Below are 12,890 nucleotides of genomic sequence, written 5' to 3'. Positions count from 1 at the left end.
CTGTGAGTACCTGATTATGCAACGATCCTTAAATCAATTGCTTCAACAGCTTTAAGTCTCGGGGGCTACTGACACATGATCTTACCGGCATATCCTTTGAAAGCTGGTGAGTGGCTCCAGCGAGCCCATCCCGAGCAACTCGGATATAGGCATTTGCTGAGCTGAAGGAATTAAATGCCTCTTCGGTGAAAGTTGGGTCGCGCATAGCCGCCCTCCGGCGCCGATGGTTCATCGCACTCCCCCTGGGTACTTACGTGGGAGGAGGGGAGAAAGCTCGCCTGATAAAAGACCCCCTCCTTGAGCTCTATGAATATATCCGGATCCTCTTCAAATCCGGGATCCAAGTCCCGAACATGGTCCTCTGGCTGCGGGGCAGGGCTATAGATCCCCACGACAACCTTCCTCCATTCCTCTTAAACATAGTCGGATTAAGTTCAACTAGGTGTGACTCGGGAAGAGGATTGAGTAAGGTTGCGAAGTGAAAGCTCAACCAGCTAGGAGGGTTGTACATGGAAAGGCCCTCTCGGCACTTAAGGCGAGTAAAATCTTCTTTATCCCCTTTATAAAGATCAACCAACATGGCGGCCACGGCAACAAAGTTGTCCGGACCCTTGCGCCCGCAGCGTGATGCGTCATCCTCCCCATTATAGTGACACATGGGGAGTCCTCTGGATTGGATTGGCTGAAAGCCTCGCGTTATTGAAATCGCCATTACCTCAATTATGGATAGTCTGGATTGGGCGAGTATCTTTATCTTGCTCATTAGCTTCTTAATCTCCACATTGTCCTCCTCTTCGAGGCTCCGGGGACGCCAGCTGTGGCGTTTCTTTAATGGAGCATTGCAAAACTTGGGTAGGCCCTGCCGGATTGGGTCTGGGAGAACTACGTCTTCAATATAAAACCACTCTGAGGGCCACTCTTCGGAGTGTCGGACATGTATCCTGTTTCAGCTATATGCCATACTTCGGTGCCGCCCACCTCAAATATAGACCCCTTTTGGGAGCGGGTGACGAGGCAGAAAAGTCTCCTCCATAATTTAAAATGGGCCTCGCAACCTAAGAACAGCTCGCAGAGAGCCACGATGCCCGCGATGTGTAGAATGGAGCCCGGCGTGAGATTGTGCAGCTGGAGGCCGTAGTACTCCAGGAGACCTCGGAGGAAAGGGTGGATTGGAAATCCAACGCCTCTTAAAAGGAAGGAAACGAAGCACACTCGCTCCCCTTCTGAAGGATTGGGGAAATTTTCCACCAGGGCTTCGCCATTTATGGAAGTTAATCCTGCCCGGACGGGAACCAGGTCCGCGGGAGGAAGATATCCCTGCACCTGGAGCTTGGTCAGCTAGGCATAGGAGACCGAGCAGCTCTCCTAGTCGCCTTTTTGAGGGTCGTGAGGGCGTGAGGAAGAACTGGGAGCGCCAGCTATGTTTGCGTGGTTCTCTGTGGCCAGCTCCAAGGATTTTTTTCTCCTGGTTGAGAATGGCATCTGAGATCCCATCTCCTTAAATAGACGCCTTCCATGCGCCGTCAGGGTGTTATCTATAAAAAACGCTTGGACCCTTCGTATTCATCTGACACATGGAAGCCGAGGCGAGGAGGCGCAGAAGCCGAAGGATAAGATGTTTAATGTGAAGTCGAAGACATCCGGAGTATCATGAAGGGCTCACCTAACAGAGCCGAAGATATAAAAGCCGGATACTACATCGCCATTGAGGAGTCGAATACAGTTCTTTTTGTTTTGGGATACTCGGAGGAGGAACCCCCCTTGCAATGCCGAAGACAATCTGTGTGCCGGATACGTCGTCATTGAAGCCTGGTTTGGGGGGCACTGAGGGAGTCCTAGACTAGGGGGTCCTCGGGCGTCCAGGCTATGTAATGTGGGTCGGACTGATGGGCCGTGAAGCTACAAGATCGAGGTCTTTCCCCCGTGTCCGGATGGGACTCTCCTTGGCGTGGAAAGCAAGCTTGGCGTTCAGATACGAAGATTCCTTTCTCTGTAAACCGACTCTATACAACCCTAGCCCCCTCCGGTGTCTATATAAACCGGAGGGTTTAGTCTGTAGAGGCAATCATAATCATACAAACTAGACATCTAGGGTTTAGCCATTACGATCTCGAGGTAGATCAACTCTTGTAACCCCTATACTCATCAAAGTCAATCAAGCAGGACGTAGGGTTTTACCTCCATCAAGAGAGCCCGAACCTGGGTAAAGATCATCTCCCCTGCCTCCTGTTACCTTTGATCCTTGGACGCACAGTTCGGGACCCCCTACCCGAGATCTACCGGTTTTGACACCGACATGCGGCGACGGTGGAGGGTAGACACAGTCCCCCTTCGTCGACAGCTAGAGCGCCTCCTCGAGGCTAGGCCAGCAGGCCTCCTCCTCCCACTTGGACTCCTTGAGGGCATGCTGGTGCGTCTCCTCCAGTATGGCGAGGTATGCCGCCTCGGCCTCCTCGTCATCCCAGCCACCCATATCGGGGGTGGTGGTGCAAAGCCAATGTCCATCTGGACGGTGCCGCTGTGCACGTCATGCTCTCTGGCGAACCAGATGTCCCAGTTGGGGGAGTTTGGCGCGTACACCGGGTCGCCGTGCTACTCTAGCGTTAGGAGGGCATGGCATTTGCGGATCTCCTCCGCACACGCCCGCACGGACTGCGGCACCGCTGACACCGGAATGCGGTGGGGTCGAGGTGCCAGCCATGGGGGAGTTCCACGTCGTGACATGGCAGCGGGACGCGGTACTCCCAGCGGCACCGCGCGGTCCACCGGGATGTACAGACGGTCTGATGGCTGGCGAGCCCTCCCCATCGCTGGCACCGGCAGCCACCACGCCGGTCCGCGCAATGAGCTGGCCTCATCCTGCTTGGGATTGCATTTCCTTTGCCAAATAAACCTGCCATGGCTAGGGCTAGGGATTCTGTCTACCTATGATGGGGCCCGCGTCGCTAGATCTGGAAGGGCGGAAGAAGAAGTGGATGAGGTCGGCCCCCCGCATGCTTACAAATTAAAAAGCATGGATTCCGGACGCTTTCATTGGCTGCCATGTGGTCCCGAGGTGGTAGGTACGCATTGACTATGACCACGATGGTGGTTGGCCGGCTGACAAGTGGGACTGAGGCAGACGCGCGGCGCGTCCATCTCGTGTCTGTGTGGACACAAATCGAGCGCAAAATTGGGCCGGAAATGCGTCCACGCAGACAGGGAGCGGGCGAGATTTGGGTTTGCGCTGGCGCGTTGGCCTGGTGTTTTCTTATATTTCAACCCAAACAAACATGCGTGGACCAAATGCGTTGGAGCTACCCTTAGTTTTTCTTTTTTGACATTTTGTTTTGAAAAAAAATGATATTTCATTAATTATAAATAATCAATACATCATTAGGATCATTACAATTTCATTTAAAGGCTCCTCGAACCAATCCGAAGTAGAAGAAAATATAGCTATTCTAGCAAGCTCATGAGCTACTTTATTTCTATTACAATGTTCGAATCTAGTCGTAATAAAATCACATGCATAGTAAAAGCAATCATCGAAAGTTGCCGCCGCCGCACCCGCCTCCTTTCTGCATGGTGTCAATCACTTCCATGTTGTCTCAATTAATAATAAGGCGATTACACCCCACTTTTTGCGCCAGTGTTAGGCCAAATTTGAGAGCTAAGGCTTCTGTCATCAAAACATCCGCACAATACTCAATCTTCCCATTTTCTCCAGCGATAAACCTACATACCCTTAGGCCTTGTTTGGTACTAGGGTTTTTGAGAGGATCCAATCCCTTTCATTTATCCCCAATCCACTAGGTAGGGGTAGTGTATTGGGTATTGAGAAAGTGCACTAGAGTTTGAAGATTTGTGATGAAATATGGGGATGAAACATGTCAAATACATTATAACTAAATGGTGTTTTGAGATTTTTTTTAGAAAAAGAGGATGACCCCCGGCCTATGCATCTGGGCGATACATATGTCCACTTTATTAATTATTTTCACAAGACCTTGCAAAGCCATACAAACAGCAAGACTAAAGCCATCGTCTAAGCAACAACTGTCGCTACACCTATCCAATTGATGAAGGGACGCAGATAGTCTGGGTCTAATACCAAATAGACATCGCAGCCAAACCTAAATACTCCCTCCATTCCACAATGTAGTGCTTCCTCTATCCTTGTGCTTCAACTTTGACTGTAAATTTAACTACCAAGACCGATTGCGGCGGGAGCAAAAGTTATATCAGTGAATTCGTATTCGAAAGAAGTTTTCAATTATACAATTTTTTCTCCCGCAGCAATCGGTCTCGTTGCTTAAATTTATGGTCAAAGTTGAATCTCGGGAAGCGCGGGCATACTATATTTTGGAATGGAGGGAGTATCTAATACCTAAGGTCCCAATCAGGATGCCTGCCGGGTATGGGGCACCTACCAGTCCGGCGCACTCCTCAACCAGGACGCCTGCCGGGTATGAGGCCGCCGCCGCCACCTGCCACCAATCCATCTTCAGAGTTGTACCGTTGCATGTACCGAGCTAGGTCTCTCTGCCATCGACGCCACCACGACGCCCGACAGCGTCCTCCTCCTGCGCGAGTCCATCCTCCCACAGCGAACTCCGAATCTGCACTGCGCCACGCCATCAAGATCCGTCGCCATCAGTGTGTAGGATGAATCACCGCTCCACCAAAGAATCCGTCCTCTGGTCCCTCGATCACGTGTGTACCTCCAAGAATGACGCCCCCAAGGAAGGAACGACACCAAAGCGTCGCCGTCATCCGATCTAGGGTTTCCCCAGAGGTAGCAGAGAGTGGCCTTGAACTTCTCCGCGGCGATGCCTTCAAGAAGGGAACAACGCAGATAGCACCGCCACCATCGGCCTTAGCAGACGCCGAAGGCAAGTTTTCACCCAGATCAGTTCGAAGGGATCCAACTCTCGTGCACGGGCCACCGTCACCACCAGCACCACCAGGCAGAACCCTGGAGCACCGGCAGATCGGCGAGCCACCGGCACCACCGCATCCAGATCGCCGGTCACGCCGGGCCGCCGCCAACCCCCGCACCGTCCGGGTCAGAGACGGTGCCGCCAACCACGCACAGGGACCACCGCCGCCTACACACGTCGGAGCGCCGCCGAGAGCCCAGCGCCCGCCACCGCTTGCCGAAGGTCGTCGCCGCGCGCCCCGAGCGGACTCCCACGCACACCAGGAGAAATCGCAAGCGTGAGCCCTGCCGTCGGCCCCAAGCCTGCGCCGGCGCGCCGCCAAAAACCGCCGCGATCCGCCCGCGCCAGATCCAGCGAGTCGTGGGAGAAGAGATCCCGCCACCGTCGATGCCGACCGGGCTTTGCCCGGCGGCGCGCCCCGGTGGCGGCGAGGAGAAGAGGTCGGGGGAGGGACGAGAAAGCGGCGGAGCTAGGGTTCCCCCCGGTCGCCGCGCAGGGGCGACACGTGAGGAGTCAGGAGGATAAAGAGTCGTGTCCCTCGGATGTGTGTGTGGACTCTGCCTATCAGATTACCAAAAAAAAAGTGCAGCGAGATATGTGGGGATTTAGGAGTTTGACCGGGATAATCCTCGTCAATTTCCTAAAATACGCTAGTACCAAACAAAGCCTTAGGGTTTAATTTTAGGGGTTTGCTAGAGTTGGTCTTACGGCCTGTTTCGTCCCACTGTTTGCCCCCGTGTGCTTTCTACTCAAGTCGAAACCACCTCGTGTCCGTGAGGGCGAGAGGACTGAGTAAAACAATGGTGCGGAGGAGGGAGCTACGTTATTGAGTGATGGAGGTGGGGTGGGCATTGAAGAAGAAAGGGGAAGAGTGGAGGTCGGCGCTGCAGGAAAGGGGGGCAGAGCACACTTCTTTTCTGGCCGAGGAGCATTCTGGGCAGGTTACTTCCCTTGTGGATCTAGCGGATCTGGAAGAAGGGTTGACCGACAGAAGCATCAACGATTCTGGATTTTCTTCCACTTCCTTCCCAACAGAGGGGGAGGTGCTTGGGCAGCATAGGAGTGTCTTCTTCGATCCAACCAAAGGTGAGAGCTTCCATGCTTGCATTCTCGCCTGATGCAATTCGGAGCATTCTGTCAAACTGATTCTAAACTTGGCCTTGAAAATTTCTTTGCCAAGGTTTATGGGAGTGTCGGCACTGCGATTGGACACACCAATTGATTAGTCCCTGCAGAAATGTCGATTTCCCAAATTATCAAAGGTGTGGCCAAGTTACAATGGAGGCCCCCTTTGACATGGGGTTCCTTCTTGGCAAGCTGGGCATGCTGCTAGCTCCTCAGGGGTGCAGGCTGCCGAGCCGGGTTAAGGACAGAATGCACCTCCTCAAAGAAGATGTTGAAGATTTAAGCGAATACCTTGCTGAAATGGCAGAGGCAGAGGACCTTCCCCTGACGGCCAAGCGCTGGATGAAAGAGGCGCGCGAGCTGGCCTATGACATCGAGGATAACATGGACATGTGTCTACGGCCTGCCATCAAGACCACCAGATTCATCTGCAAAATCGGCCGTGTTAAGATTCCCAAAAGGCTCTTCTCCAAAAGAGTACTTCCCAGAGGGCTCAAACAGATTGCCTACACAGCTCAAGTGCCAGCAGAACATGGTGGGAAGACCAGATCAGTCTGCAAAGCCATTCGTGTTGTCATCAATTGTCTTCCCAGGAGGCTCCGGTGGTACAAGCATATCATGGAGCTGATATCAGATTTCAGGGTGTACATCCAAGAAGCGATTGAACGGCATGAGAGGTATGAACTCCACTGCTACAGCACGTTCAGACGTAGATTCGTGTCCGCTGGCTGTACACTTCCAACGCCGTATGGAGGAATTGCCAACATGGTAATTGATGGCCGGGTGAGTGAGTTCATCGACTCATTGGATAATGATAGGGATCAACAGCTCAAGGTGTTATCTGTTCTTGGACCTGGATGTCTTGGTAAAACTGCACTTGCACAAGTGTTGTACAACAAATTTGCGGGGCAATTTGACTGTACAGCTTTCATCCAGGTGTCCAAAAGGCCTGATGTGGTGAGACTTCTCCGCGATATGCTCACGCAAGTCCAGGGGCAGCAGCCCACTGAGGATTCTAAGGAACTTGACCTTGCTAGCAGTATCAGGAAACATCTACAAGATAAAAGGTACCACCTCTGCTTATTGACACATACCCTCCTAGCTACAAAAGGTGAAGCCAAGCCCTTCTAACTTTGACTGCTTACATATAAACAATTATATCGAGTTATAATGTGAAAATAGAATTATTAGATTTTTCAAAAGAACACTTTGATAAAGTAAGTATATCTTTCGACTAACATATGCATATACAGAAAGAAGATGGATAAAAGTGTCTATTGGAGACCATTCCGGTGTCTAAAACGACATCTATTTAGTGACAAGAACTTACACAAAATGTGTTAGTGAGACCAATCCATCACATGATGCCATAGACCTGGTTACACCTTGAGTTGCATGCTTATTATGCTTTTTTTATTTTTTTTTATTCTGCTCCATTTTAACCAATTTTGATAGTATCCTAACATAATGTATACATGCATGAATTTTGTTCACATTCAGGTACTTAATTATTATTGATGATATATGGACTGCATCAACATGGGATATTATTAGTCATGCTTTTCCAAAACGTAATCGTGGAAGCAGAGTTATAACAACTACACAAATGGAAGAGGTTGCGTTAACATGTTGTTGTTATCACTCAAAGCATATTTTTGAGATGAGGCCTCTGGATCATGATCACTCAAGAAAGCTGTTCTTTAACATACTTTTTGGCTCTGAAAGTGACTGTCCTAAAGAACTCAAAGAAGTAACAAACAAAATTGTTGAATTATGTGGTGGTTTGCCGCTAGCAACAATCAGCATAGCTAGTCTACTATCAAGCCAGCCTGTTATAAAAATGGATCTTTTGGCGTACCTGTGTGATTCATTAAGCTCCTGTTTGTGGACATCTCCTTCAGAAGGAACAAGACAAGTATTGAACCTCAGCTACAATAATCTTCCTCGCTATTTGAAGATATGCCTGCTGTGTCTTAGTATGTACCCGAAGGGCCACACAATGTGGAAGGATGATTTGGTGAAGCAATGGGTCGCTGAAGGTTTCATCCATACAACAGGAGTGCAAGACATGGAGAAAGTTGCAGCAAGCTATTTCGATGAACTTATCAAGAGAAGATTCATCCAACCTCTATGTATCAAGTACAACAATGAGGTGTCGTCCTGTACTATTGATGATGTGGTACACGATCTTATTGCAGACAAGTCTAAAGAAGAAAATTTCAATGTGGTAATAGATTCTAGTCGAAAGAATGTGGCACTTTCTCATAAGGTTCGACGCCTATCTCTCCTCTTTGGTGATGCAAAATATGCGAAGACACCAGAAAACATGAGAAGGTCACAAGTTCGGTCGCTTACTTTTTTTGGATTATTTGAGAGTATGCCTTCTATTTCAGAGTTTAAGCTCCTTCGTGTGCTAAGCCTTCAATTATCTGGTTATGGTGGCCGTGGCACCATAAACCTCACTGGGATTTCAGATCTGTTCCAACTGAGATATTTAAAGATTGCAAGTGATATCTGCATACAACTACCAGAACATATGCTAGGGCTACATTGTTTGGAAACACTGGTTATGGATAGTGAAGCTACTGCTGTTCCATGGGATATTATTCACCTCCCAAGCTTGTCTCACCTGAGTCTGCTTGTTATGACAAATTTGTTGCATTGGCTTGGCAGCATGAGGTTCGTTGGCAAGCTGAACAACCTGCGAGATCTTCATCTGACCTTTTCCGTACCGTCTTCAGACTATCTGAAGAGAAGCATAGAAGCTCTGGGCTCCCTACTCTCAGGACATGGCAACCTGAAAACTCTAGCCCTGGTTAATGGCCTCTGTCACAGAAATACCGTGGTTCGCGGTGCTTCAAAAGTGACTGTCTCCTGGGATGGCTTAGTACCTCCTCCACTTCTCGAGGTGTTTGATTGGTCGCTACGCAGCTGCATACTGTCCCGTATTCCGAAGTGGATCGGAAAACTTGGTGAGCTCCACATTTTGAAGATTGCAGCAAGGGAACTTGCGAGGGATGGTATTGATGCTCTCAGAGGTTTGCCCGCCCTCACTGATCTGTCGCTGTATTTGCAGACGGCTGCTGTTGAAAGGATTGTCTTTGACAAGGGGGGGTTCTCAGTCCTCAACTACTTCAAGCTCAGGTGCAGTGTACCTTGCCTGAAATTTGAGGCGAACTCAATGCCTAATCTCCAGAAGCTCAAACTAGGTTTCAATGCCCCCAGACCCCTCATAGACCAGCATGGTGCTAGTACGGCTATAAGCATTGGCCACTTGCCATGCCTTCGAGAGATCTATGCAAAAATCGGGGGTGCATGTGCTGATGCAGAGTCTGCTTTAGCAACTGCCATTAGCAATCATCCGAGCAATCCTAGGATCAGTGTGCAGTTGGTGGATTATACTTTTGATGGTGATGAGATCACGCATGATAAAAATGAACAAGATGAGGTTGTGGAGGAAGACCGAGTTGGATACTTGAAGAAGCTACTTATGTCTTGTGCTAGAGCTGTGGATGAGAAGGACAGCTTGGCAATCGATATGACGGTTCCGGAGTTGGGGGAAAATGTTTCAGTATCTGGCAAGCCACTCCAGAGACTTGGAGAGTACATGGTTGAAGGGCTTGTTGCCAGACTTGCCTCCTCCGGCCATTCAATCTACAGAGCTTTGAAGTGGCAAAAGCCACATGGCTCTGAAATGATATCCTACCAGCGTGAATTGTATGCCGTCTGCCCCTACTTAAAGTTTGGCTACGTGTCGGCAAACGGTGCAATTGCAGAAGCCGTCAGAGGAGAAGATATGATTCACATAATTGACTTCCGTATCTCTCAAGGTGTTCAATGGATTTCTCTCATCCAGGCTCTTGCGGCCAGGCCTGGTGGACCACCAACTGTAAGGATCACATGCATTGATGATTCTGAATCAGCTTACGTGCGAGGAGGCGGGCTAGAGATACTCGGGAATACTTTGTCAGACATTGCTCGCGAGTTCGGGTTGCCCTTTGAATTCCATGCACTAGATATCTCTGTCAGCGGAGTGGAAGAAGGGCATCTTGGAGTCATCCCTGGGGAAGCTGTGGCAGTGAACTTCAACCTGACACTGCACCAGATTCCTGATGAGAGCGTGAGCGCGGCCAACCACCGCGACCGGATCCTTAGGCTGGTGAAGCAGTTGTCGCCCAAGGTGGTCACCATTGTGGAGCAGGAACTCAACACGAACACAGGCCCCTTCACGCAGAGGTTCGCGGAGACACTCGACTACTACACTGCCATTTTCGAGTCCATCGACGTGGAGCGCCCAAGGGAACCGAAGGAGAGGACCAAAATGGAGCAGCACTGCCTGGCGAGGAAGATTGTGAACATCGTCGCCTGCGAGGGTGCGGAGAGGGTGGAGCGGCACGAGGTCTTCAGCAAGTGGAATGCGCGCCTCACGATGGCCGGGTTCAGACCGTTGCCACTGGGCTCCCGGGTGAAAGACAACCTCAGGACGCTGCTGCACTACTACTCGTCGAACTACAGGCTCGCCGAGAGGGACGGGGTGATATACCTCGGATGGAAGAATAGGGCCCTCGTGGTATCGTCTGCATGGCACTAGTGTTATAATGTGATCTAACGACCAACTTCATGCTTGTGCTATGTCCTCGTGATCTGGGTTGTTTTGAACCATGTATTGTGTGAACTCTGAACTACCTGTTTCTTAGTAATATGTGGAATTTGATCATATTTCGTGATATGGGAGGGTTGTTCATTTTTATCCTTCTCTGTTTCAGACACTTCTTCCTTTTAAACCGAGTACCGGAAATGTGTAACCACAAACATTGCAACGTAGGCAATTGAGTTGAGGCCACAGATTCCAGGGTGACATTGTACCAACTACATGTTCCTGGTTCACAATATTAGAATAGAAAGTCCTGAAGGGTGATTGACCACTGGTGGTAAGTTCTCTTCAGATTTTTTGAAATGAAGAACAATATCAAGGCATGCTATTAAAGTTATTTAAGTCATGATCAGTCGGATTACAAATTATTGGTGATTCAGTTCACAGTACAAAACCAAATAGTAAAAAAAAACAAGGCTAAAACCTACAAGGCGTGGCTCGTCTAAAAAAACTAGAAGGCATGGCTGCACGAATTAACAATTGGCTACAGTGTAGGTTCAATCGACGGCTCGACTAGAGAGCATGGTTGACCTAAAATGAAGAGCGTCGACCGGTGAAGGCTTGACTTCAACATTCAAGACATGTTCTGGAGAGGGCCTTGGCTACCTGCCGCCTTGTCCGCTCGCCCTGAATCGACAAATGCGTGAACGTGCTTTGATACCTATTCCCAACACCACCCATTCCTATCCCAAAGACTCCCGTTTGTGATGCTTGTGCCAAGAGTTTGGTGATCCTTGAATCGAATCTCTTCCTCTTACGACTTAAACCTAGGTTGGCATGCTGCTCTAGAATTTGGGTGGCTCATGCCTGCTAACGCCTAATAAGGCTAGAGTGGTGATCAGGAGAGTATCCTACTACATATATATAGGCTGGCCAACTTGGCGTTAGTTCCTGTCTCGTTTTACTAGGAGAGAAGTGCATATTACACCCCTCAACTCTAGCCCTAGTCTAATATACACCCCCCAACTCCAATACCATCTACTTTACACCCCCAACTCTCAAAACCAGATGGAATTCAACCCTCCCCTCCCCGTTGACCGGTTTTAACCCAGTTGACCGGTTTTGACATGTTGACTGGGTGAACAGTAACAAAAAAATCAAAAAATATTTTGGTTTTTCCAATGAGTGAACAGTAAATTCAAAAAAAAGTTGGAAATAAAATTCAACAAGCAGTTTCGATTTTTTACCTGGTGAATAGTAAATTCCAAAAATACTTTTTTCCAAAAAAACCGAATTATTTTTGCGTGGACGATTTTTCAGCGCGTGATGTCTGTGACAATTTTCAGCTTGTTTGGACATTTCAGTGGTCTCTCAACAAAAAAAAATATCAGCCCGAACTGTTAACTGTTTCATGCAAATATAATTCAGAAAAAAATTCCCTTAATTTTTTTCCTGAAATTTACTGTTCACCTGGACAAAAAATCAACATTTTAAAAAATCAAGATTATTTTTAATTATTTATTTAGAACTTTTTAAAATTTTACTGTTCAGCCGGTGAAAAAACGTAAATTTTTTTAAAATATATTTCTTTTGAATTTACTGTTCACCCAGTCAACAGGTCAAAACCGGTCACCGGAGAGGGAAGGGTTGAATTCCGCCTGGTTTTGAAAGTTGGGGGGTGTAAACTAGATGGTATTGGAGTTGGGGGTTGTATATTAGACTAGGGCTAGAGTTGAGGGGTGTAATATGCACTTCTCTCTTTTACTAGAGAACTCGAATATATATGTGCTTCAATGTACGCATTACCAGCTCTGTACTTTTGATGGTTCGGATGTATAAATCAAAGTCATCAGAAAAGGACATACTCCAACTTGATGCAGTCACACATGCAGGGATAGAGGCAGGGGTGGGCGAGGTGGGGCCATGGCTCCCCCCATGGTATTTTATTATCTGAAAACACCCCTATATTGTTAGTTCAAATGCTCTATTTTTTAATGTTTGCCCCCCTCCAAGCTTTTACCTCTTCTATTGGCCCCCCTTTATCAAATTACTGGCTCCTTCCCTGCACATATACCTGTAGCAGCGCTAGTAATTTTTTTAAGACAAAGGCTCTTTATTACCTATGTATAACAATATAATGCAAATACAAATCTGACTGCATAACTGTTTTTTGGTCAGAAACCTTGTCGATAAATCGGAGCACACACAATCAAAATCTAACGTGGACCTTTTTTATTTTCTGATTTACA

At 48.4% G+C, this 12,890-nt stretch overlaps 1 protein-coding gene across 1 annotated transcript; it reads left to right on the top strand.

Moving 5' to 3' along the window:
- The first annotated feature begins 5,658 nt into the window (after positions 1-5,658).
- Positions 5,659-10,795, top strand: LOC123104581 (disease resistance protein RGA5). The gene is made up of 3 exons (XM_044526456.1): positions 5,659-6,008; positions 6,103-7,114; positions 7,548-10,795. Exons 1-3 carry the CDS (start codon positions 5,756-5,758, stop codon positions 10,636-10,638), a joined length of 4,356 nt encoding a protein of 1,451 aa, XP_044382391.1. The 5' UTR covers positions 5,659-5,755; the 3' UTR covers positions 10,639-10,795.
- Positions 10,796-12,890: the final 2,095 nt, after the last annotated feature.

The sequence above is a fragment of the Triticum aestivum genome, chromosome 5A (assembly GCF_018294505.1).
Source record: "Triticum aestivum cultivar Chinese Spring chromosome 5A, IWGSC CS RefSeq v2.1, whole genome shotgun sequence".
NCBI lineage: Eukaryota > Viridiplantae > Streptophyta > Magnoliopsida > Poales > Poaceae > Triticum > Triticum aestivum.
This window is presented reverse-complemented; position numbering and strand designations above follow the sequence as displayed.

What these genes read in the sequence shown, in the direction of transcription:
- LOC123104581 (XM_044526456.1), top strand. Translation starts at nt 5,756, where the DNA reads ATGGAGGTGGGGTGGGCATTGAAGAAGAAAGGGGAAGAGTGGAGGTCG. An exon ending in CTTCTTCGATCCAACCAAAG is followed by an intron (nt 6,009 to 6,102) that starts GTGAGAGCTTCC and finishes TTCTTTGCCAAG; the next exon opens with GTTTATGGGAGTGTCGGCAC. An exon ending in AAACATCTACAAGATAAAAG is followed by an intron (nt 7,115 to 7,547) that starts GTACCACCTCTG and finishes GTTCACATTCAG; the next exon opens with GTACTTAATTATTATTGATG.